The sequence below is a fragment of the Drosophila novamexicana genome, unplaced genomic scaffold (assembly GCF_003285875.2).
Source record: "Drosophila novamexicana strain 15010-1031.04,08,12 unplaced genomic scaffold, DnovRS2.1 tig00000689-arrow-pilon, whole genome shotgun sequence".
Lineage (NCBI taxonomy): Eukaryota > Metazoa > Arthropoda > Insecta > Diptera > Drosophilidae > Drosophila > Drosophila novamexicana.
Window position 1 is genome coordinate 2496762 of NW_020824818.1, and position 25447 is coordinate 2522208.

The 25447-nt window shown below is 36.5% G+C and overlaps 5 protein-coding genes and 1 long non-coding RNA gene across 10 annotated transcripts in view; 3 read left to right on the top strand and 3 right to left on the bottom strand.

The window, feature by feature from the left end:
• Window positions 1-26: 26 nt before the first annotated feature.
• LOC115763252 (UPF0585 protein CG18661) overlaps window positions 27-25447 on the top strand; it is a 66485-nt gene continuing 41064 nt past the window's right edge. Inside the window, exons 1-3 of one of the 4 annotated variants that reach the window (XR_004017890.1) lie at window positions 27-184; window positions 236-916; window positions 19558-19588. Coding sequence is in view for 3 of the 4 variants with exons in the window: in XM_030705730.1 (XP_030561590.1) it covers window positions 180-184; window positions 236-916; window positions 3828-3843 (702 nt within the window). In the remaining variant the exon portion in view is untranslated. Of the gene's footprint in view, window positions 185-235; window positions 2460-3827; window positions 3949-19557; window positions 19589-25447 lie in introns of those variants that run through there. The other 3 variants (XM_030705730.1, XM_030705732.1, XM_030705731.1) reach the window with 3 other exon arrangements.
• Window positions 2467-3278, top strand: LOC115763251 (trypsin-1). Its single transcript, XM_030705728.1, has one exon. The coding sequence runs from the start codon at window positions 2485-2487 to the stop codon at window positions 3274-3276; it is 792 nt and encodes a 263-aa protein (XP_030561588.1). The 5' UTR covers window positions 2467-2484; the 3' UTR covers window positions 3277-3278.
• LOC115763257 lies at window positions 5365-5952 on the bottom strand. Of its 2 annotated transcripts, none has more exons than XR_004017891.1 (3): window positions 5853-5952; window positions 5626-5767; window positions 5365-5554 (listed from the first exon to the last, which is right to left on the bottom strand). It is a non-coding gene; the product is annotated as an uncharacterized LOC115763257 (long non-coding RNA). The 2 variants fall into 2 exon arrangements; XR_004017892.1 differs by having other exon boundaries at window positions 5887-5922.
• Window positions 11247-12163, top strand: LOC115763253. The gene is made up of 3 exons (XM_030705733.1): window positions 11247-11327; window positions 11391-11576; window positions 11637-12163. Exons 1-3 carry the CDS (start codon window positions 11270-11272, stop codon window positions 11852-11854), a joined length of 462 nt encoding a protein of 153 aa, XP_030561593.1. The 5' UTR covers window positions 11247-11269; the 3' UTR covers window positions 11855-12163.
• On the bottom strand, window positions 14262-15235 carry LOC115763254. The gene is made up of 3 exons (XM_030705734.1): window positions 15156-15235; window positions 14910-15092; window positions 14262-14841 (listed from the first exon to the last, which is right to left on the bottom strand). The coding sequence occupies exons 1-3, from the start codon at window positions 15211-15213 to the stop codon at window positions 14621-14623; spliced, it is 462 nt and encodes a 153-aa protein (XP_030561594.1). The 5' UTR covers window positions 15214-15235; the 3' UTR covers window positions 14262-14620.
• On the bottom strand, window positions 16391-17067 carry LOC115763255. Its single transcript, XM_030705735.1, has 3 exons — window positions 16989-17067; window positions 16757-16933; window positions 16391-16696 (listed from the first exon to the last, which is right to left on the bottom strand). Exons 1-3 carry the CDS (start codon window positions 17044-17046, stop codon window positions 16485-16487), a joined length of 447 nt encoding a protein of 148 aa, XP_030561595.1. The 5' UTR covers window positions 17047-17067; the 3' UTR covers window positions 16391-16484.

Below are 25447 nucleotides of genomic sequence, written 5' to 3' on the forward strand. Positions count from 1 at the left end.
TGTCTAGATGCTTTGTAAAATAAATGCTGTGTACCATTTTGGGTACATTCGTAAGACATGCTGCAATCGTGCCTTGCTAGAGCTCAACTATTAACACTCACGAGTTGCGCCAGCCCTGGTCGATAGACTAGAAACGCCAGAATCTGAACTAAATAACATAAGTGAAGCAACACAGCAATATGAGGTAAATTGTTAAACAAATTCTAATTTAACTTATAGTAATCACTCAACACAGTTTCACACGACCTTTTAAACGTTTATTGCACGTGTCCACGCTTTGCAGCGCTAGAAAACGTACACATCCATCGGCAGATCGCAATTCCCAGCCGATATCAGAGGCCCTGATCCTGCAGGTGGATAAGAAAACACCCAACTTGCGGCTGCTTGAGATTGCCTCTGGTTCGGGTCAGCACGCTGGATTTTTGGCGCCTTTGCTACCGAATATAAGTTTTCAAACAACGGAATATTCACGCCACGATTTCGACTCAATTAACGCTTATGCCGCGGACTGCGTCACGGGTAACATTTGCCCGCCGCTCTTTGTTGACATTTCGCAGGAGCTGCATCTATGGGAAGCGGATACAGTGAAGCAGGTGAAGCCTGCCAGCTACGATTACATGCTGAACTGCAACATGATGCACATTAGTCCATGGGCCTGCTCCGAGGGGCTGTTTCGTGCTGCCGGCCAGCTGCTAAAGACTGGCGGCAAACTGTTCACCTATGGACCCTACGCCCAGGATGGCCAGTTGACGCCCCAAAGCAATGTTGACTTTGATGCGGACTTAAGGCGTCGCAACGCATCGTGGGGCATCAGGGATATCAGGGATCTGAAGCAGTTGGCGGCTGTTAATGGTTTGCAGTTGGATCGAGTGACCGATATGCCGTCCAACAATAAATTCCTGACTTGGCTTAAACTGTAAGCAAATGCAAACTATTAACTATGCAACAAATCAAATCTTGTACAGAACAGAAGTACCAGATTCCTGTTCTAGTCCATCTAACTCGAATGCTTCCAAGCTGTATCGTTTAGATTTTGGATTGATTCGGCACGCCGAAGGTCAAATATTGCAGTCCCATAGCTTAGCACTGATTTTATACAGAACTTTTATGTCCCACTGAGATCCTATATCAAGCATATAATATATTAGTGATATAGCTGGTATAGAGTAATACTGAAGCTCGTATTTGCTGAAGTGAAGATACAAGTTGTTAAAAGACAAAAAGGACAATCCAATTAACGACCGATCGCTCCTTCTGCGTCCCAAAGACATTCTTTTTTGAACACATCGGACATTATGAAAGCTAGGGAGACCAATGCTTGCAGCTTTTCGTGAAACATATTTTTCTTCCGTACTTCCACGTGCATTAAAAATTTGGTGTAATCTCAGAAAAAGAAAATAGCAGGAGCTATGTAAGAAGCAGGTATATTTACTCTGCTCATTAAATACGATAATCTATTACTGGCTTCTAAAGTTAACGAAAGCAGACGAACAGGCGGCTGAACATGGACATATATATAAAAAAACCATTTAATCCATTCGTAATGACTGAAGTGCATTAGAAACATACTTTGAATAGTGGCTTCTCTTCTCGTTACCAAATGCAATGATACTCACATTTTTGCATCCGCAAATCAGATATTAATTAAGTTCAAGTTCCACAAAGTCATTAAGGGCAACTACTAAGGATCTATTTAGCCAAGCACGATTGCCATAATCTCTATTGGAGCTGGAAGCTTTTGGATAAATGGTGCCAACCGTCATCCCTGTGATAAAACCGCCAGGCAAAGGGCTTTGTAAACTTAAAAGGATTTTTGATGTCAACGCGTTCTGATATAATAATATTCAAGTTTCAATACATATAATTCAAAAGATGACTTTAAAAAGGAAATGGGGTCACAAAGTATATGTATGTGTATATTTTTCTAAAAATAAGTCTCAATTTTAAATCTTCAAGAAACCCAACTCAGGTCCGTTTTCTGTGACTAACAGTTTTTTGTCTGATTCGAATCACTAAATCTTATAGCTCCTATTGGAACTATTGGCTTAAAATCAAAAAGTCAACAAAATAACAAAAAGTTATCTAGATTTCAATTTGGGCAAATATATTTAAAATTGAATACATGGGCTCTTGCTGATTTTGAGACGTGAAGCTTTCCATCCGCTTTGTTTTTTAAGGACACTTTTCCAACCTTTAAGTGCTGATGATAGTTAAATATATAAAGAACACCCTGAATTGTTCGCTTAAAAAAATATTAGTTAAATAATTGGCTCTTAGATAACATTGTCGATGACGACGACATCGTCTGTGGGTAATAAATTTTACGAGTATCGGCGACGGATTAACTAGGCCAAGTGGATACCTTCGCTATATACACACGCGTGTGATTGACCCTGACAAACAAACGATTGATAACCCATTGGCTTCGTATATAAGCTCGGCGCCGGTTGAGTTAGCGTACCATTAACCCACTCGGAACTGAAGATGTCGCATAACCGGAAGACGCTGCTCCTACCGCTACTGTTGGCCTGCATCGGCTGCTTGGCTGTGCCGCCGCCGACAGCGCCACAACTGCGCCTGCGACTGGATGGACGCATTGTGGGTGGCATTGAGGTGACCATTGAGGATTATCCATATCAAATTTCGCTCCAGCGCAATTATCACATGTGTGGCGGCTCGTTGATAGCTGACGGCTGGGCACTGACTGCTGCCCACTGTGTCGAGAACGCCAGCGTGCAATCCCTTCGGGTGCGCATTGGCGCCACGCGCAAGGATAGCGGCGGGGTCCTGGCGGATATCCAGCGCGTTCATCGCCATCCCAAATACGATCCCCGCATTATTGACTATGACTTTGCGCTGCTGGAGCTGGCCCAGTATAATGCCACAAATATAACGCAGGCATTTGTGCAGTTGCCCAAGCAGAATGAAGATATTGAGGATGGGACGCCCGTCACTATTACGGGCTGGGGCAACACCCAAAGTGCGCAGGAATCGACGGATGTGCTGCGCGCCGTTACCGTGCCCAAGGTGAATCAGACGCAGTGCACGTTGGCCTACGATAATTTTGGTAATATTACGGATCGTATGTTGTGCGCGGGTCTGCAGGAGGGCGGCAAGGATGCATGCCAAGGGGATTCGGGTGGTCCGCTGGCTGCCCATGGCAAACTGTGGGGCGTCGTTTCGTGGGGATTTGGCTGTGCGAGGCCCGAATATCCAGGTGTTTATTCCAGAGTAGCAGCAGTCAGAGATTGGATTGTTTCTGTTAGTGGAGTTTAATTTTGTTTAAATAAAGCAAATTTTCTTAAACTGCAACTGCTCTTCATTAAAATAAGGACGATGTGGCTCGCCTCTCCTCTATTTCATTAGTTTAATCAATTTCAAATTGTTTAAATTAGCTCGACCTAAACAAATATTGAGACAATTCGATATGTTGAACAATTCAAATTGAAATAGCTAATGGGCAGCACTGCAAATGGGCAGCACTGCTGAGAGGCAACAACAAGTTCTCTGCTATGATAGGCGCTAAAGGGCGCGCAACTCAAAAAAATGTAGTTAACGTCCTCTTAGCATATTTTCACATTTGGCTAAATAATATGTATTTATATGTGTTTATTTGTCCTAGACTTTTTCTCATATTTATTTTATTTGTCCTTTCTGTTAAGTAATTCACTCTCCCCAACTTATTCTATAATTTTATTTTTCTTACCCGTTATTTCTCTCTCTTGCTATCCTTGTCCCTCTACCGCCTTTTCTGTCTTAATTGCCTTCTATTAAGTGTCCCCTTTCTAAGAGATTCTCATTAATTTATGCAACGCTTTTATTTTTAGTGATACGTTCATGTAAAAGGCCAGTAGGCGATTAAAAAGGCAAGGTTGCAAATGTTTTGCTGCGATATAAATTTATTTGGTATCTCCCAACTATTTACGACGTCGACAATCTCTTAGTAAGGTATGTTCAATTTGGTTACATTAATGCTTGATTCTTCAAACTAAATTTAAAAAACCTTATATTTTAATTTTTTGGTTAATAATGCTTTGGGAATTAGTTTAAAAAAAGTTAAGAGGTCGATCGTACAACATTTTTTTGGTTTTTCCAAATATATTTTGTGAGAGCCCATCAATTACAATCTTAACTTTTTGCCTGACATGACAAAAATATTATTAGTAAAGGGCAACTATATATAAAAAGCGCGTTATCATTTTGATATTTTTATAATTTCAATAAATATCGATTTTAAGACTGTTTTGCAAAAGTTAGATATATTGCATTTTTTTGTGTGTTTTTGTTGCGGCAGCTCTGGCTGCAGGTCGGGCAATCCCGACTCGAGCACCTTTACTTGCCTTTCATGGCAATAAGCGTTCAATTTGCAGTTTCATGTCTTGCCCACGTTGTTTTTGCTCTTAACAAGTTCACGTGCAAAATAGCAATGAGCCAAGTCACAGGACACGGTCCAGACATACACGCACAAACACACACACACACACACACACACACACACACACACACACACACACACACACATACACTCTTTAACACTTTGCTCTGTGTTCATATCGAACCGCATCGCTAAATGCTTTGACAATATAGCCACAAGAAACTCTGACGACACGCCCCATCAATTGGCTCCTGACTACTGAATTGGTAATGGGAAATGGAAGTGAAACTGAGAAGCTGCAGCCTTGCGCCAATTGGGACCGTTTTATCTGCAATTAGTGTGGAGTAGAAAAAAAAGAGAAAGAAGAACAAAATTGAATGGGTGCCTGAAAAAATAGGACTATGATAGTTGACACTCGAAACTTATGATAACCTACTCGCTTCTACATTTGCATCCAATATTCGTATCAGTATCTGTATCTGTTCACTTTGCATATGCTATGGAAATATTTGTTTTCATCTTTTGCACTTCTATTTGCTGTGGGTCAATCATTAAGTGTACTTGTATTGGTGTTTCTGGGGCCGTGGGCGTGACTGTCTGTAGCAATGCCTTGCAGTTATTGAGAGCAGGCAATGGCCCCTGTCTCGATGCCCACGTCTTTCCATTTCCCACCCATTCAACTGACATGCTGTGCAAATATTTGGCTTTAAGCTATTTCCGGGTCAATTACGATAGTTGAAACTTGTTCGCAGAAGTGTCTCGAAGTGCAGATGATGAATGGATGGTCCAGCATGCGAGCAGCTGTTCCATTATTTTGGCTCGGCTAATGAAAGTACTCTTCATTTGTTATGTACATTGATCAATTAGACTGAAAGAAATCATTTCAAATTTATTTCGTTATGAGTTGAGATGGGGCGGGCCGTGTGTTTACAACACGCACTGGTTAAATGTAACTTGGCAGCATTCCAGTCCAGCCCAAAACGGTCGAGAATAGTGAAGTTCTAATCAATATCCGCTTCACTCCAACTCACTTCACATTTTATTCATTTGATATCAAGATGTCCAAAATGCCCTTCATAGAGGGACGCTTTTTGGGGCTCTTATCCCAGCATTCTAGCATCAGAATTTTTATTTGCTCGGGACACTCAAAAATCAAATCATTTAGTGAGGGCCGTAGATCTGCATTAATTGATATGTTAATGTTAATGCATACATACATGCATTAATACGCATATAACTTTTGAACATACCGTGATCAATTAGACTTAAGAGTTGAACATGTCCAAGATTGTGTTGTTCATAGTATGGTATCTTACGCGACAGAACTTCCCAGATTGTAATGCCCATGCTATATACATCACATTTCTCAGTGTATCGCTGACCATTAAAAACCTGTGTGTCGTGAGGTGCGTTAATTGAAATGTTTAGTATATATGCCAATATGATTGTCATTTGGGATTGCAAATTTCTCACAAACCCAAAATCGCAAATTTTCAATGTCTTTCTTGTACCGTCCAACAACATATTGTGGGGCTTCACATCACGATGAATCCCTGAATTCTCTGATAGTCCATGTAGATACACGAGTCCCTTTAAAACGAACATGAGTAATGAAAGTTTACATGCAATGTGATTAATACACATATGTACCATATACCTCCGCAGCCTGACGTAGCCAGCTTATACCTTCTGCAATTGTATATGGTGTATTGCTTGTATGCAAAAAGGCGCCCAGTGTTCCGCCTTCTGCATATTCCATAACCAAGTGGGTCTCATATTTGTCGATCGCTGTCCCAATTAATTTAATGATGTTCTTGTGTTTTAACATCGACCAGTACTTGACTTCACATTTAATGTCCTCTGTTTCAATATTCCCTCTAATGGTTTTAATAGCTACCACGTTGCCATTATATGCTCCTTTCCGGATAAGACCATACCAGCCTCCTCCAATTTTCTAAATGATTTGTGCTATTTTTCAAAAATTAACCTTTTTACATATTTACTAGATAGTCTAACCCCTTCGAAAACAAGCTTATTTAATTGAATTGCAGTCATGTCTTTTTCAGCCTCGAACGTATACTGAAAAAATATGAGAACTACCTGGAAATAGTTTATAAGCTGCGATAAGAAATTTCTCCACCAAGAATGTAATATATGAATACCCTGAACATAGCTCCAAGCTGCCATAAAAAACATTTAGTCACATACAAAGTTCGGGGAAAGTGTTTTAGAATAGATTCAATGTTTATAGTCAGAAGTTATGGCAAAAAGTGTGTTAATATACACTTGGTTAATTTTAGTTGTTAAATTATTTAAAAAAAAAAAAACAAGTTCGAAATCGACGATTATCGATGTTTAGAAATGCGACGAGATATCGACGAAAAATTATAATTTTGCCATGGTATTTTTCAAATTTGAATTCTGAGGTTTTTGTAGTTTCTGTCTGTAACAGGGTATATTAAAAATCGAAAACAAGAAACTACGCGAACAGTCTTCCGAATTATCTTGATAACCTATAAAGTATATAGATCAGTGATCAATATCAACTTTCGGTCGATATTGCATATACAATGATTATATTTTAAAATTTTCCTTTACAATTTCGCTATAGTATTTAGGGTAATATTTTTTACTATATCATGCATAAGGCGTCGATCGTAAGAACGAAGCTTTTTATACCCTCGTAGAGCTTAATATAGTTTTGCATTGGTCATTAAATCGTCGCAGATCGTCATCGACCAGCTTCGCTGAAGACAGGCTTGCGACTAACTATGTAGTTCGTGTCAACTTCACCAAGCCGCGACTTTGGCATTCATTCGTGTGGCTTTTGCTGGTGAAAACCCATTCGGTTTGTGTGCGAAAAGCCACTTGAAAAGCCACACTAGAAATTATGCGTCGCATACAAAGGGATGGGCGTTACTCACCTAAGTATTAATTTTTTCTTTGACTCTTCGATATAGCTGTATGAGATAAACTTTTAACCTTTGTTGATCAATCTCAGTTTCTAATGGGTTGGTTAGATCAGTTTACAGCATTAATATGTTTTTTTTTCTTCAAAATTTGAAAGCCAAACTTTGGCATTATCGAATGGGTAGCTGTTGATAGGGCTTCCGTTTTTTGTCAAACATTTGCCAACATTACAAATCACAATAGCTGCAAATAATTTATCACAATCGATTGGTTCCTGCCACTTGGCCAGCTGGGTATGCACACACACACACACGCGCCTGTGTGCCTGTGCAACACACAACTTTATTGTTGTTGCCCCTGTTGCTGTGACAGAACAACAATGTCGACTGCAATACAAACAAATCGACAAACTGTAATAATAAGCCAGCCAGTATGCCATGGTTAGATGTGGAGAGGAAAAACGAAGACGAAGACTCGTGCATTGTCTGCAACAGCTGCAAAAACTTTCAACATCAATGCAGAAAACAAACAAATTTTATATTTTCTATGTCCTTTGGAATATAGAGCAATCCTTGACAATGCCGTAGAGGATACAAGAGGCCACTAAAACTTAAGACAGCAGCAGGCAGCGGCTTAAGTACGGCCACAACTCGATACTCGTTGTAGTTAATTTGTCTGGTAGTCAGTCACACAAGGAAAAATCTCTTATAGCTGGCTTTAAGTACAAACAATTTGACTTTGTTTTGATAAAATTATATATATCTTTTATCAATATATACATTATACGCGTGCATTGCTCATAAGCAACTACAGTGGATGACAAAAGTCCATTTCCTTTACATGTCAAGTCAAAAAGCAATACTGCTTAAGTTGTTCAAAATTTTTTGAATCTTTAGATTGATCGTTTTTATACCCTGAACCCATTAAAAATGGGTATAAGGGTATATTGTATTTGTGCGAAAGCCAAATGTATGTAACAGGCAGAAGGAAGCATCTCCGACCCCATAAAGTATATATATTCTTGGTCAGCATAAATAGCCGAGGCGATTTAGCCATGTCCGTCTGTCTGTCCGGCCGTCCGTCCGTCCGTCTGTCCGTATGTATGAACGCAAGGATCTCAGAACCTATAAGAGCTGGAGACTTGAAATTTTAGATATAGGTGCTCCTAGTTCCCGCGCAGATCGAGTTTGTTTCCGATAATCGATAACTTACTCCGTTTCCACGCAATCGATAAAAATCGATATCGATATCCTGTTTTTGGGCAATTTTGGTAAATAATAAGAGCTAGAGTCACCAAACTTGACATATAGCTTCTAATATAGAATATATATATGCATTTGATGTTGGAAGAAGAGGGTTCAGGGTATCCCCTAGTCGGGAGCTCCCGACTAGGACCTCTTACTTGTTTTATATTCGAAAGATTAATATTAACTATTTTCCTCTTCTACGAACAATTGATGATATATTTTATTGCTTAACTGCTACATCGATTTCATACGATCGTGTATGTATGCTAAGTACTAAAATTATTTTAATATTAATAACTAATGTAATGTTGAATGGCGCAACCCTAAGCTTGCAGCTCTTGGAAAATATGCCTGCTACTACAAATTAAAGTCAGTGTTCGCCCGTTCTCTCAGCAGCCATTTGTAGCTTATTCAACAACGAGAAACAAGGATGTGTTGTAACTGTTGCCGTATTGCCACACAATACACACAATAGCCTTTAAGCCGCAAGTGTCGCACATTACGCATACGCAGCGTTGACAATCGCTGCCCTAAGTTACTCGCTGAGCTTTAAGCTATCACTAGGCCGTCCTGTTAATGCTTTAATTCGAATATATGTTTGTGTGCAGGATATATTTGAAATAAAATTAAATACACATGTCGCTCTGCCTGCTGCTTGTCTATGATTCGGCTGTGGCATACGTGTCGTATGCTTGATGCTCGAAACGATTTCGTAGATGATGCCGCCCGTGGAGGCCGCGCGCTTACGCTAGCTGCGTGCCATTTTTTATGGAAATAATATTCTTGTCAGGATTAAAAAGGATACGTGACCTGAAAATTAATGCAATGCACAAGGCATCTAGCTAGTTTCGCAGTACAAGACAACGACAAGGCTCGCATAGCACTCGTGTTTGTTGCAACGTGTATCTGCCACGCCACAATACGTCCTACCCAAAAATGTAACTCAACTGTCAGCCAGGCAAAAGCGCCCCAGCGATTTTTTTCCGCCCGTCTCATGTCTGTGCTTATGTTTATCTTTGGGTTGCCGCCTTGAATCCCCCACTTCCCAATCCTTACCCAGTCGGAGTTGCTTATCGTGGGCATCACAATATTATTGTCCTGTCAGGCGAGTGGCTTGCCTTGCCTCGCCTCGCCTTGACTGTTGCACGTTGTTTTTCTAATTTTTAAAAAAGCATATTGTAATTTTGTTGTTTACCTATTGTCGTACACATGAAATATATATACATGCACACAAACATATTTTTATAAATCTAACCCGCAGCCATTTGTTGTTTGTCTCCTGTTATTGTTCACAGGATTTGCGCTTTTCGTTTACCTTCGAGTACCTGCCACTCTGTCGCAGTTGGAGGCTGGGCAATGGGCATGACCAGGGACATGGAGAGGGACTGGGCTATGTAGTGGGGCATTTGCCATTTGTCCTGTCATTTAATATCCCTTACGTATCCTTGACAGAAGCTTATGCTTCGTGTTGTTTTTCGTATCCTGCAACTGTTTCTGTGGCTCTCTCCTTTTTCTTTTGTATTTAGTTATGCGTGACATGTCCTGGCAATGGCCAGGATGCTGATATATGCTTTTCAATTTTTGAAACATTGTCCCCCGTTCCTATTTTTGTTTTATTCCTTTTCTCTTTGTTTATTTGTTATGACAAATGCGTTGGGCTGGGCTTAGACATTAAGACGTGTTTGCAATTGGAAATTTTTTTTTTTCGTCAATAGTATCTTTGATAGTAAATTTATTTGCATATCGTATTTGTTTTCTATTGGTCAATTATTTGTGAAAGCTACAAAATATTTGATTTAATCTATGTAGTTTTCTTTTGCCTCCTCATATGAACTTCAATATAATTCAAAACGAGCTATCTAAAGGATAGATTGGTATATATGTGAATCCTTATTTATTTCTTTTTAGTTCCCTCAATTATGTTAACACATAACTCCACGGTACATTTAATTTTAGATAAAATTACTTATTAACTATCAGTTAGCAGCTTTAAACTCATCTTAAGATACATAAAAATACCTTATTTCAATTCTATTAAAAAATATAGTGATTCGCACTTTTTCTCCTTGGTGTAAATAGGGGTGAAAAGTTTAGAGGATGCAGTTTACTGTTCATATAAATATATATAACTTATACAAAATAAATTTTTTTTGTATTCTTGCGGAAGTTTTGTCATGAATTCGTTAATAATTAGTTTTCCGATGTAATGATGGATGCTAAAAAAAGCTTATCGGTTATATAGCACACCTATGATTTTTACATGCTTATTTTTGTAGCTTTGTTTTACCAGCCCACAACTATATATATATTTTTTGATATTATATAGTACATATAATAAAAAAATGATGTTTACTGTTCAAATTCAAGATACATTAATGTGTTTAAATAAAAATTGAAATTATTGTAAATATTTGCATTTACATTTTTATAACATTGTGTAATTTAAAACTTTGAAAGTGCCTTACTGTTTATATATATTGAGTTTATAAATATCTCATATTAGTTGCTTATTTTAAAGTACCCATGTAGAGTATTTTATAGCTGGGGATGTTGTGTCACTGTTTTATTTGCCTTGGCTTATCGATTAACCAAATAGCACACCTAATCTTTATTATCTTGTGAAATGTGCCTTTGCGTTACATATATGTGGGTGAAGTACCTACAAAATACACCTGATAATGGCTCGAGCAGTTTAGTTGGTCAGTGCCTCGATTAGTTGCAAGTAGTGTTAAACAAAATGTGGACGAAGCTTATTTTTGGTCTAGTGCTAGCAGCCTTTGCAAGCCTACAGTTTGGTGAGAGTTAAACATGATCTGTGCTCGAATCACGGAATTCACTAATCACATAAAACCCATCAGTAAACAGCCTTACCTGCTACAGTTGCGTCTCACCCGACGACTGTCGCAATCCCAGCACCCAAGTCTGCAGTAATGCAACAGCCGACGCCACCAGCCGCTGGTTGAACACCATCCACAGTAATGTGCCCACCGTGAATGGGAGCAATAGCTTCAAGTGCATGAACCTCACCTATTACTATCAAGCAAGTATGTTATAATTTGCAAAGGTGTCTTTTGGGCTGTTTCTACTACTTATTTGACTTACAGACCTAAGCAAGACTCATGAATATCTGGGCTGCTATCATCCCGCAATTTCGGTGTGTCAACTGAACGTTAATGCAACTCAGGGCAATACCTGGAGTAAGGGCTGCAGCACCTGTGATTGGGACAAATGCAATCGCAATCCTGCAGCCACTTTTAGCAAAAGCACCTATACCATTTTGGCTTCAGCTATTACTCTGATCTTGGTCAAATTTACCGTATAGAAGTTGTAGAAATTACAGAATGCATATATTTATTAATCGAACCCATAACATTTTAATTAACATATTGTGATTTTCAAAAAACTGTTTGGTAAAGGAGGAACAGAGTAAAGAGGAGTCTACTTGACCTATCTCCTTAGGAGGAGAACATAAATGGGCCTGCGAAGGATGTTATATTGTGCAGATAAATAAAGTCCAAACAGTTGCCATATTCAAATACATGTACTCGGTGTCAATTCATTAATTTGCTCGCTTTATATTTATCTGTAAAACTCGCTTTGGAAAAAAAGCTTAAGGTTGGATGTAGAAATTGGTGTACAAATTTAATAGAAACATCTTTTGATATTTATTGAAAGTTGTATCAAAAGCACATGATTCTGCAGACCTTTCTGGTTAACAATTATTCTGATCAGTGATCAGTGTTGCAAGGAATTGTGCATATAAAGTTGATTTTCATACTACATATTTTGCAGGCAGATTGCAGACGGGCAATAATATTTTAATTATTTACCAATCTTAGATAACTAAGTATTTTTCGTATTTGATTCCTTTCACTCTTTTCTTTTCTTTTTTGTAAATAATATAGTTTGGCTAACGCGCTTCGAGTAAAATCAGCCTAAGCTATTTGTTTGGTTTATTCATTTAGTTCAAATTCAGTGGGTAGAGGTTTAATTATTCGGCTAGAATGTCCAGCCCTTTTTATCTTTGATTAGTCAACCCACAACAAAGTATTGATAGCGTTATCTTATTTTTATTGGGCGTATAAATGATGACTATCTCCAATGTATAGTATATAATTGTTAAAAAAAATAGTTCTGGTGGTGCCAAGATCGATTAGTTCAAAATTGCTGTTCAAATGTGGACGAAACTCATTTATTGTCCAATACTTACGGCTTATATGGGCTTATAGTTTAAATAAGAATTGCATTTGAATAGAAAATTAAATTAATTACGTAAAACCTGAACGCAAACAACAGCAGTAGTTGGGCCGCAACCTGCCGCAATCGCGATAAGAAAGAAATGCAATTGCCACCCGGCGGCAATTTCAAGCAAGATCATCTTTCCCATTATGGGTTCAGCTATGACCCTGCACAATGCATATTTGTTTATTTGAACAATATAAACACTTCCATAATTATTGTAAAGCATTGAAATAAATGGATAAGAACGAAACTGATAAAGCAGCATAAAGTTCCCGTTTTATAATTTTAAATAGTCTTAAAATAGATCGGTTATTATCTGATCTCCAATCTACAATTTTAAGCTTTAGAAGATACCTTCAACTCAGGGGTAAGCTGGTTTCTAGCCCCATAGCATGTCTGGAAAATGCATTTCTCGATAGCTTCGGTGTTTATAGTTCGTTCTTTATTTTTCGTCGAGCTCGACTCCAGATGAGGGTTATTGTTTTTTTTTTTTTATTTGTCGTTGCGGAAAATATGGTTCAGGGTATTCCCTAGTCGGCAACTCCCGACTAGAGCAGTCTAACTTTTATTTTATTTATTAAAATTCAATACTCCCCTAGCCTCAATGGTAACAATACGCCGCTATTACGATCTTTTATCGACACCAAATGTAAATCATGCTAAGCACTAGCTTGCCTGAGCTTTCCATTTTATGTTACCTATTTAATAGGTAAAGGGATATGCTAGCATTAGGAAAAATAAATAAAAAGAAAAGATACTTATATGTATATACTACACTAAAAGTTACATGATGTGTTTGGTGAATCTAATTCTTAAAACCTAAAAGATTTGCTCAATAAACCGGATACCGTTATCGATTTGTTTTATGAGATCGGAATTGCTTCCATTTGCCTGCTACATACGCTTGCATAAAACTATTATACCCTCTTTAGCCATTATCAATGGGTGATAAGCCTGCAATTGCAGTTTAAACATATCCAAGATTTCCCAGAAGTTCGGTTCTGTTCTGTTATATTTATGAAAAGCTATCTTCTATTCAACCAGCTCTATTACATAGACATTTGAATAAATAGACAAAGCACAAAGTGGCAAACAATATAAAATTAGATATCCACAGCCTTCAATTAGTTGTAGCTGAAATCTCAGATGCACAACATGCTCAAGCGATGTATTCTGTTCCTATTGATTGTGATTCAAGGAGTTTGTTTGCTTGAAAGCTTATGTGAGTAAGGGAGTTACATTCTACAAACTGCTTTAATATGTATAATTTTTATGTTTCAGCAATAAGTAGCAAGTGGATAAAAAAAATGAAAGTTCGATTATTAAATCTACTTGAGTCTCTTCAAAATAAATAATTAACATACAGCGATTTCTCATCAAATGGGTATTCAATGTGTACAAAATTAGTTGCATTCAAATATACTTGATTTAATGTCGTTTAACCCGTCACAAGAACTTATTTTTCAAATTAATTGAATTTTAATTTAAGCCTTTTTGTTGCTTTGTTGTTTATGATTTACAAAGTTTATTTGCTGTTGTTAAGCAATAATTTTTCTTTAACTCTTAGAGGTACCTCTTAAATTGTAAAGAATTTAAAAGGAACCCCCTAATCAAAATATTGATAACCGGATTACTCACTATTGTGAAATCATTTAACCGAAGAGAGTTTTATTCGACTTCAGTATTTGGGTCCGCAGCCGCATAATCTTATCGAACAGTCGACGAAAATATTTAACACTTGATAAGCCAGTTGTGAGATGGTTCAGGCTAATTCTATAGAATATTGACAAATGGAGTAATAGGCTATAGAATATTAGACCTTGTGCCGCTAAGTATATCCACTACTTTAAGCATAGATCTTGGCCAGCATTAGAGACATCACTGTGGCCGCAATTGTGTAGACACTGCTGCTCAGCTTGGCAGCTGGATTCTTGTTGCACTTGTTGCCAGAGCAGATGGTGCACCTTGCCTTATTCCAGCTATATGCATATTGGGGCTTAAGTGCCAAAGTGCAGGCGCCCACATCTGGATGAACACAACCATGTAACTGATGAACCACTGAGTTATCTGCATTGATAAGTACAATATGAAATATAAATTCTGCTGCATAAACACTGGCATTCACATGTACTCACTATTCGCATAGGTATACCTAAGAGCAAGACAATCGAATCTGTAGCTACTTAGATTGCGCACATTCTGATGATAAACTTCTAAAAAGCTGCTCGTCTCACTGGCAGCAGCATTGGAGCAAGTGGTTTTCCTTGGTTTTTTGCAATCAACTGCGCTAGTGCAGGTGTAACACGTCAAGGAGTTGGCTTTATTGGATAGCTTCCATTAGTTAGTTCCAGAAACATATCTTCATAAATCAATTTACTCACCCAACTGCACGCAGGTGAGAGCAATCACTACACTTATAATCAACGTTTTCATATACATTCTGTAGACTTGTGAAGATCTTTCGGGCACCTTATGTTTGCAACTGAACTGACTTTGCTTATAGTGAGTGGTTTTATATTAGGCATTATTTAATAACATGGGTTGGTTTATCAAGAAGCTTATCTTAACGGAATGCGAGCGGCAATTCAAAGTATAGCATAAAGTTGTAATGTCTATCTATTTCGAATTGCAAATACACTTGCTAAATATTTTTCCCGGCAATCTATATATATTGAATAAAACATTGTTTAAGCCAGCTAATAGATACATGCTACTTATTTTTTCTAATATTATATGATGTCTAACTTTTATTTTTTTTTTGTTTATATTTTTTATTTGTATTGGCAAGAATTAGCTAGCAATTTTGTCTATAGCATGACATCGTGTGTGTATAGGAGCTACGCCTTATCATATGGACAACGTTTTATTGATAAGTGTTCCAATTCTGCAGTTGTTGTCGTTTCTTATGGATGTCTAGCTGGGTGATTTTTAAATCGGGCTGGCTTGTTGGCTGTCTGGTCTGAAATGTTTTCCTTAATGTAGTTTTCTAATGAGGTGTTTGCGTTTCACGCCTTTTGGAAAATCCACTGTCGGAAGGCAAATATGAGTTAAAGTTTGTATGAGCGCTAATTACATTTTTAGCTACAAACTGATTTTTAAGAAATACGAGCTGCTACAGTCTTATTACCCGGAGAATGGGTTAAAAAATGTATGTCTACACCCGAGTGTATCAAAAAACAGGCGTGCGATTTTAAATGAATATGATAAGATTTCATAATCGGTAGTTTTGCTGATAGTTAATAATTTTTGACATACTAGACAGGAGCTATCTTTGTATACGAAAAAGTGAGGAGTATTTTACTTATTGTAGTCCGTTTATATTGTTAGATCTGAATGAATATTCCATAGGCGTCCAAAAATAAACATGAAATAAAAGATAATATAACATTTTCTTAGAAATTTATTTTGCTTAGATAACACCAAATAGAAACTCATAGTTGATTCTATTGATTCTGGGTTACTGGGCTACATCCATTTCGCAACCGAAAAACTGTGTAATTTACGTACATATTTTATAGTTAAAAATTGTACTATCGCGTTCACCTTTGATCTCCATGGTTAACATAAAAGTCTCAAGTCAGCAGAAACAGTAGCATATATATAGAGATTTTGTTTTATTTAACAGTTCAATCGATCAACTTTGACATACATCAGCATTGAAACTAATCGATATGTAGATTTATGACAGTTCAGCTATACCGTTAGCTATGCTAACGCAACCGTTTGGTAAAGATCAGAGTTATAGCTGAGGCTATAATGGTAAAGGTGCTCTTGCTAAAAGTGCCCGCTGGATTTCGATTGCAATAGTTCCAATTACAGGTGTAGCAAAAGTTGTAGCCGAAGTAGGACGTCAATGGGAACTGATCGCAGACTTTGACTTCCGGGAAAATACAGCCACGTAGTTCAGTCAAAGTTTGATTGGCTGTGAGTGAAAGCTTACTTAGAATATTTTTAACAAAATCCAACAACGATTGTGACTTACATATATAAGTGAGGTTGAAGCACTCGAAATTGCTGATGTTATTAACATACGGCAGATCCTGGAAAATGGTGCTCAATATCGCATTGTTTTCCAAGGCTGTTTCATTGCTGCACTCTTGGGTGTTGGCGTTGCGACAGGACTCGACAGAATCGCAGCTGTAACAGGTCAGCGCATTACCTAAATTTGTGGACTTTATTGAGAAAATCCCTGTAATTATACTCCAAGCTCTCACCATGCTGGACAGCCGTGAAAGTCCACAGAAATAGAGCGGTTACCACTTTTTTCCACATTTTTAATGACGAATGTTCGCTTAAGGAATAAAATCGAAACTGATTTTCCAACTATCATGTCAGACGGATTATATACGCCTGGATCTATTTCATGGGTTAATTGCGATTAGATTTATTAGTTATACTTATTTGTTTTACTTGATTTATGTACATGCCATTAAATCCAATAACTATAATGGTATAATCAATTAATGAAGGCCAACCTTGATGAAAGAGTAGTCTAAATGACCTGACTGAATAGTGGGGTTTTAGGCTAGCGCCAGTGCTTGCTAAATAATATAAAATAACAGTAATATTAACAAAAGGATATATAATAATAATAATAATAATAATAATAATAATAATAATAATAATAATAATAATATTAATAATAATAATAATAATAATAATAATAATAATAATAATAATAATAATAATAATAATAATAATAATAATAATAATAATGATAATAATAATAATAATAATAATAATAATAATAATAATAATAATAATAATAATAATAATAATAATAATAATAATAATAATAATAATAATGATAATAATTATTATTATTATAATAATCCAAATAATTGTAATGAACACTATGCAGTAGAATTTAAGTTATAGTGACCCCCTTTGAAAAAAACCGATATTTTTTATTAGATTTGAGGCTCTTAAAACCAAATCAAATATATATACACTTTTCTCTAAGTTTCGAAATGTTTTGATATTACAATTCTTGGAAATTGCGTGGCTATATATAATTATTGAGAACGACTTTTTCTTTAAGATCCTTTAAATTATACAGAGAAATATATACGTTATTAGAAGTTGGGTTGAAAATGTAAGAACTTTGGGTAAGAATTGCAAATGCAATTAAAAGAATTTAAATTTTAAAATAATAACAATAAATCATATGTCTGACAACTTCTAATTGTTAAATCATTGATTTAACAAGAGTATACACATAGCTCGATGGACACCATAACCCATTTATGTAGGCAGTTATATAAATTCAGCAGCTCTTAGGGTAAACACATAACACAAAACTAAGTTTAGAGCACATTGCCATCAAAAACAAGCAAACAATTGAATCGAAAAACCAATCAGTCAACATGGTTACCTCTGAAAATACAACCGATATGCCGCATAACGCTGTCCATAGTGTCCCTTGTCCCCTGATCCCTGTTCTCGGCACCCTGCTCCATGGCGCCTAGCCCCAACACCAAAACTCAGAGAAAATGCAACATTTTCTGCCAAAAAAGAAAAACAACAATACAAAAATTAATTGATGACGCACCCACACGAACAAACACACACACTTTCACGCACACACACACACACACACACACACACACACACACACACACACACACACACACACACACACACACACACACACACACACACACACACACACACACACACACACACATGACGCGCCAACACTAATTGGCAGTAACAGCAACAACAATAACAACAACAATGGCAGTTATGTGGGTCCACGAAGTCGATTTGATAACGGCAGGCGGAGGGAAAATCCATTGGTTATGAAACGACTGCAGCGAGTGTGGGTTGAGCCTGTTTGGGTGGGCAATGTGGTATCACGGCAGGCAAATCGATGCAGACATAGACGAACGGCAATCAATCAATTAAATGCCTGACTGCAACAGCAACATCAACGGCAACAACAGCAACAACATCAACAGCAACAGCAAAAACATCGCCAAGAACATAATTCGAGGCTTTGCAAAAACTGTAGCCGTCTGTTGGGCGCTAGCAAAGAAGCAAACATTTTAAAGATTTATTTATGTTGCGGTTATTAAGACTGAGCTGATACACCAGTCGATATTTCATCGAAGCACAGTTTTGATAGGAAGTCAATTAGGAAAGAGTTAAGAGTTCTGCAACATATTCCCTAGGACAACTTTGCTTTCATAGCTATTTTTTATTCACAATAATTATGTAAAACAAGTAAGAGTGCTTTAGTCTAGAGTGCCTGACTAGCGGATACCCTTGGCTTTTTTACCAACACCAAATGCAGATGAAAGGGAGTTTATTTTTACTACTCTACTATGCATGTCTATACATGTCAAATTTGGTGACTCCGACCAGAGATTTGCTAGATCGACATGAACATATACTTCATTGGAACACAGACGCTTCCATCTAAATTTGCACAGAACCATTTTATCCTTTTTCCGCTTTTTTAAATGGCTACAGGGTATAAAAAAAAAACTAATAATTAACTGACAGGAATTAAAATCATTTTTTTATTAATACATAATTGCTAGAAATTTAAAATCGCTTTTTGTGCGATTAGTTTTATATATTTATTTTACAAATGTTTTAGTGAATTTTAGTAGCAATATTTAATACTGAATATAAATTGTAATTTACATAACGTACTCTGGGAAATACAACTATAATATTTCATGCATGCATGTGTATTTCTGTGTAAATAATTTTTTGAAATCGACAAAGATTTAATTAAATACTAAATGTAGTTTAATTATTTTATACATCTTTCAGACTGATGTAATGCAATGGATGCCTTGTACCGGTAAGTTAAATAATCCAAAAATATTCTTATAAAAGAGACATATTTATTTAATTTTTTTAATTGTTAAGCGAAAGTGTGCACCAGTCAATTTATTTTCTAATGACATTTCATTCTATTTTTTAATCCCCCAAAATAATGTGAATACAATTCGTACGTGCTTAACAGCTTCTAGACAAACCGCATGTCGATTGTTTTTAAATATGCATATCATGATTTTGTGACAAGTCAACAATTAAATCAATATTTAATTTATACAATGAGAAACGTATTCCGCCACAACCCCGCACCCACGGATTATCAATTAAGCGCCCATTTGCCATGCAAAAGAAATGAAAAAAAAAAGTTTAAAAAATTGCGGCAGCTGTCAGGCATTCAGTGTCAAATTACATTAATAATATGAACACGGGAAAAACCAACACGGCGAAAACTGAATAAAAATACTCGCATTGACCAACGCGGGATGTCAGAATGGTGAGCGGGGGGAGGGCCGTCAACTGAATTAACCGCGAATTACAAATCAATTTAAATGCGCGTTTCGAGGCCAAAACTTTTGGTCACACTGAAAATTGAAAAGCGGCGCATTTTTCATTTTTCCAGCTGGTCCTTAGAAAAGCGCTACACAAAAACTTTTAATTCAATTCTTGTCAGGCATGTCAATGAGATAGCAACGAGCAGCAGTTGCTCATTTTGGAGCTTGTGTCTGAGGGCGAGGCTGAGGGATTCACGGAATTGCTGAAATCAGGAGTTCTTTTTCTACCGACGCGCTAATGGAAATTTTAGCTTATCACATTAAAAGCGCTTAAAGTGCACGCGAACTTACTAACTATCCATCTATATAAACATATTTATACGCGGCATGAGCTGGAGTATCAGCATCTTTGTCTTCGCTTTTGCTTGTTTTTTAGTTGTCTTAACATGCAAAATCACGTCTATGTATCTTAATAACTTTTCGTGCTTGTGCAAACAATGCGAACGTGAAAGTTGAATTGCTTTTCCCAGTTAACGTGTTGTGTTGTGGCTAAGTTTTTGTTGGATTTGGTTTTGTTTCAAGATTGGGGCATAGATAGAGCATTGGCTATTCTCAATGTGCATAAATTCCAGCTACAGATTGTAGTTGAAGTCCAAACTATAGTTAGTTTAAGGTGCATTTATAAATTAAACATTTACTTCATATAGCTGTGCTCTGCTTTATATATCAAAAGAAAAATTTATGACCGTTAAAATCTTCAAGGAGTACATAACTTTGGAGTACATAACTTACATTACAAGCTGCTTTTATATATTTAAAAAACAAGTTGTTCGACTCTGACTCTAGTTTGTGTAATTCATTTTATTGGTATGTAGTACCTTGAAACTTACTAAAAACGTAGTTTAGATATCGAGTATAGAGTCTTGTATGCCGAGTAAGGTACATTTTCCATGATTTTTATTAGAATATTCTTTGCATTAAATATTTAATTGAATTCAGGTTTTTGAGAATTTTTAACTTTAAGCAATGCACGTCAGATCATAAAGTCTTTGAACATCTAAAGGTTGTTTTTTGATTCGTAGCTCTAACCATTTTTATAAATTTGCAATTGCCTAACATATTGATTATGTATTTGGGCTAAATGTGAGTTTATTTTAATCCAAGTCTGAAGCATAGCTCAAAACCAAAATGTTCCTGCTTACCATAAGTAACTTTTTTACAATGACTCTTTTTATGCATTTATATTGCATACTTTTTTGATTAATTTAATTGAATTGAAGTAAGTTAGTATTTATTTCTGGCAAAATTAATGATATGCTTTCGCCAAACGTAATTTTCTGTCTTATTTTTTATCAGCTTCCAACTTTGTACAATAGTATCTCATTTTAAGCTTGTTTATAACGAAAAATTAATAGTGGCTAGTTGCTTTACCCACAACCTTTCTCTATCTCTCTCTCTCTGTCTCTCTTTCTCTTTCTCTTCCTCTCTCTTTCACTCAGCCACTTCTGGCACAGTTGCCCCACTTGCGGCCTGTTTACATGACATTGGTTTTCATGTGTATTTTTTTTATCTGGCGTCAAGGTGCAAATGTGCATGAGAGTTGTGTATGTGACCGTGTATGTGAGTGTGTGTGTGTGGCAACACTGTCCGGCTGTGGCCACGCGTTCGGGCAAACAATACCAATTACCAGAGCATATCAGCCATGCAACAGGATATGGCAGGATGTGCATGGTGAGGTCGTCTCTGTGTGTGCGCTTCCTGGCTCGCCGCCGGCTTTACATATTCATATATATATGTATATATGTATATATATATATATATAAGTATGTGTATGTATGTATGCATATATGGCAAATATATATATGATGGGTGCATGTCTACTCGCCACGCCGATGCAGATGTCCCGTTTGTGTGTTTATTTTTGGCTATTTGCTCGTTTAACTGACATTCGTCGCTGGCCGCGATTCAGTTCCCGCCAACTTTCTGACCGAGCACCGCGAACCCATTGTACAATTTTAATTGGCGTTTCAGTTGTTGAAATGTTGCACTTGCAACGCTTTTAGAGTCCTGCCGGACAGGGTACTATGGGTTCGCTTACAGAGATTGACCACCTTCGAGAGTTAAACTATATGTGGCAAATGAAGCATTAATTGTAATACGACAGTTCAAGGAATGATATGTTTTGATATTCACGCAAGATCATAAATAAATTATCAACTTATATTATAATTTCTCATACTAAAGAATACATTTTTATTTATTTATGTTCGATTATGTTTTCAAATAATAGATTCAAGTGCGTAATTGATTTGGTTACAACTAAATGCTCAAGGTTTTATTTAAGCAACAAAGAATAGATATTAACAGGAATTGAAAACATATTCCACTTTAAAATATATTTCAGTTGGCCCACAAAATAAATAATGGTAAGGAACAGCATTTTGTTGCACATCTTTTATCGTTCATTAAAGCCTATTCGTTAAAAGTCTTTCCATTAAAGTGTATGCACACTTCGAACTCCTAGTCATATGTCATTCTCCATTATTGTTGTGAGCTGTTCGGATATTAACAGTCAATAATGTCAGTTATTGGCCGACATATGCGGCAGTGATTTTTCATTGTGGCGCCATTAAATTTGTCGGATATTCAGTTTTCCATTGACCCAAAAAGAAGTGGAGAGTAAAATACCATTTATGGCTAAATGTTTCATTGTCTTAAGGGCAAGATTGAAGCCGATTTTAAAAGAAGAGCCAGCGACGCTGTCATTAATTTAAATAATTTTCGATCCGTGGATCCGAACTGTGTGTTAAGCTTTAACATTTGCGATATGGATTTCATTTAAATCTGTCGATGTATCTAGACAGCTGTTGTTGCGTTTTGTTGTTTTTGTTTGTCATTTTGGTGTTAATAACAATGCCCGTTCAGCTGTTGTGCTTTCTCAAAATAACAACATAGAGCTGCCATCCCCGCCCAATCGCATAACACCACGCCCGCACGCCCACTGCGAATGTCTGGCAACGCACGTCGGCGTCTTGTAGGATTAACTCTGTGCTGCTCTCATGCATAAATTGTGCAAGTTATGCAACTGCGTCAGTGCCCACAAGGGTTGCCTCGTAACGATGATTATGATGATGATAATAGTCTCAATGATGATCAAAATTATTTTCGTGGGTTGTTTTATATGTTTACAAATGCTATTGGAACTATTAGGTGAATCAATTAATTAAATATCCTTAAGTATATTCCTTATTCAAAGCTCATTACTTTTATATAATAAAAAGAAAAGTAGAATTCAAAGAAGAATTTTATGATTAGGCAAAACTCAATTGGGTGTCAATTGGTCAATTAAATAACAACAACTCATGAAAAATTAAACAAGTGTTTTTATTGCTTGCTTAAAGGTTAAACCATGAGACTATTAATATTGTTGGATTAAAATATAGGCAATAAAGACAGATGCCAGTGGGAAAACATTTGACTATGTTTGATTTATTAGAGGATATTTGCACATATATATAAAAAATGATCCCATCAAATATTGGAGTACATGTGTTATCTATACATATAAAATTTGAATAAAACTTACAAGCAAAATTTATTAAAAATGGTATAAAAATTGTTATATTAAAAAACATTTATACTTTTTCTATATCGATTTTACACATCTTTAATGAAAATATTACCATAATTAAATAAAATTCATTTTTTCCTGTTGCTTATAAGAATTTCCTTTGACAAGTGCTGAAACCATTAGTAAACACTGTCCCCTCATTTTAACTGACCATTCAGTATGTTGTGTTCCTAATGAACTCTTTCTAATGACTTGCAAACAAGCCAAAAACTTACCAACTAACTTCTAATAGCAGCTTTTAGCTGGGCAACAGCGACAACAATTGCGACGGTCTGATAAAACTTAAAGCTATGCAAACATTTTGCTAATCTCTAACTAAACCGCAAAAGTCAACTCAAGTTTATAATATCTGAATATGTATGTGACAAATTGATAAACGATTAAGCAAAATGCTACAAAAATACTGTGAAAGTGTTAGGCTTACAACATTTGTTTATGATAAGTTTGCGGCTAAAAGACTACCATAGATTTTTCCAAGCTGACTGTGGTTTTCATTTTATTGAATATTGCAACATTATTTTCACTTTCAACGCATTCTGACATTTGCAGTTGTCTCGTAAATTATGGAAAAATTCTTTGTGTATTTACAGCAGCGTTTGTCATGTGTAAACATTAGAGCTCAAATTTTATAGACAACAAAATTGTTTCATATGAGTGTGAATGTGTGTGTGTATATTTACTTTGATTTATTTGCTCAAAATTAAATTTTGCAGATTTATGGTTTACGTAAATATTTACCTGCATGCCAGCATACAGAATGACTTAATTATTTTGCTGTTGCTTTTCAATTTTATGTATTAGAAACAAAATAGAAATATAATTATTGCAGCAATTTTTGAGTAGTAAATTATAACTTAGTTATGTGAATTATTGTTATTTTCTTTATTTGGAAAAGTTTTCGGTTTTTTCAAGATATAGAGTTTTAGGTTATCGCAAAAGAGGTAAAATAATCTGTTCGAAAACTCAAATTCTGTTAAAGACATGTAAAAGGTGGCAGCTGTAACCATTAACATGCCACAACAAGTTCCTTGGCTTGATGCAACATGGTGTATGTGCAACTTGTTGTAGCTCATATTGAAACATTAAAGCAACATTTCAGCTCGACTCTGACGCAGTTTCAGAGCAACTGCTGTGGGGACTACAACAATTTGACGCATGTAGCTCGTCTGCGGATTTTATTCGATCATTAAAGGTTCGTAACTATGCGGCGTATACTTGATATGAGTCGACATACTTACATTTATATATTTCTTGAGCACGCTGGCCAAACAAATTGTGAAATGTAAGCGGAATGGAAACTTTTAATGCTCTTTATTAGTTAATACATAAAACTAGCAGGATGTGCTCTCACTTATGCCGCCTACACAGCTTAAACATTTTCACACATTTTCCTTGGACACGCGTTGCACATTTTATTTCATTAGCACGTAAAATTCCTTTTAATTAATATATAAAAATTGCCAGCAGTCGCATAACTAGCTTTTACTCTTGTTCCCGCTGTTGTTGCTGTTGTTGTCGTTGCTGTTAGAATTTCCTCGGTCAGCAGCCCCATAAAGTCAGTGGTAGTTGGGTGCTACTTGTGGTTCAATTTGCGGCCCAGACCAGACCAGGGCAGACCAGAATAGACCAGACCAGACATATAAACTCGCCCCATGCATTTTATTTGTTTTTGCTCGAATATCAGAGCATAAAATGTTGAAAGCAGCCGCTGCACGTGCGCAGCATGTTTAATTATCTGTATCAAGACGTTTGTGCATGA

Excerpts from the sequence above, each read along its gene's own strand:
- LOC115763253 (XM_030705733.1), top strand. The coding sequence starts at position 11,270 with ATGTGGACGAAGCTTATTTTTGGTCTAGTGCTAGCAGCCTTTGCAAGC. Across the intron at positions 11,328-11,390 it reads CTTTGCAAGCCTACAGTTTG|TAAACAGCCTTACCTGCTAC; the intron begins GTGAGAGTTAAA and ends AAAACCCATCAG. Across the intron at positions 11,577-11,636 it reads CACCTATTACTATCAAGCAA|ACCTAAGCAAGACTCATGAA; the intron begins GTATGTTATAAT and ends TTTGACTTACAG.
- LOC115763254 (XM_030705734.1), bottom strand. The coding sequence starts at position 15,213 with ATGTATATGAAAACGTTGATTATAAGTGTAGTGATTGCTCTCACCTGC. Across the intron at positions 15,093-15,155 it reads TCTCACCTGCGTGCAGTTGG|CCAACTCCTTGACGTGTTAC; the intron begins GTGAGTAAATTG and ends TATCCAATAAAG. Across the intron at positions 14,842-14,909 it reads TAGGTATACCTATGCGAATA|ATAACTCAGTGGTTCATCAG; the intron begins GTGAGTACATGT and ends TTATCAATGCAG.
- LOC115763255 (XM_030705735.1), bottom strand. The coding sequence starts at position 17,046 with ATGTGGAAAAAAGTGGTAACCGCTCTATTTCTGTGGACTTTCACGGCT. Across the intron at positions 16,934-16,988 it reads TTTCACGGCTGTCCAGCATG|GTAATGCGCTGACCTGTTAC; the intron begins GTGAGAGCTTGG and ends CCACAAATTTAG. Across the intron at positions 16,697-16,756 it reads CTTCAACCTCACTTATATAT|CCAATCAAACTTTGACTGAA; the intron begins GTAAGTCACAAT and ends TTTCACTCACAG.
- LOC115763251 (XM_030705728.1), top strand. The coding sequence starts at position 2,485 with ATGTCGCATAACCGGAAGACGCTGCTCCTACCGCTACTGTTGGCCTGC.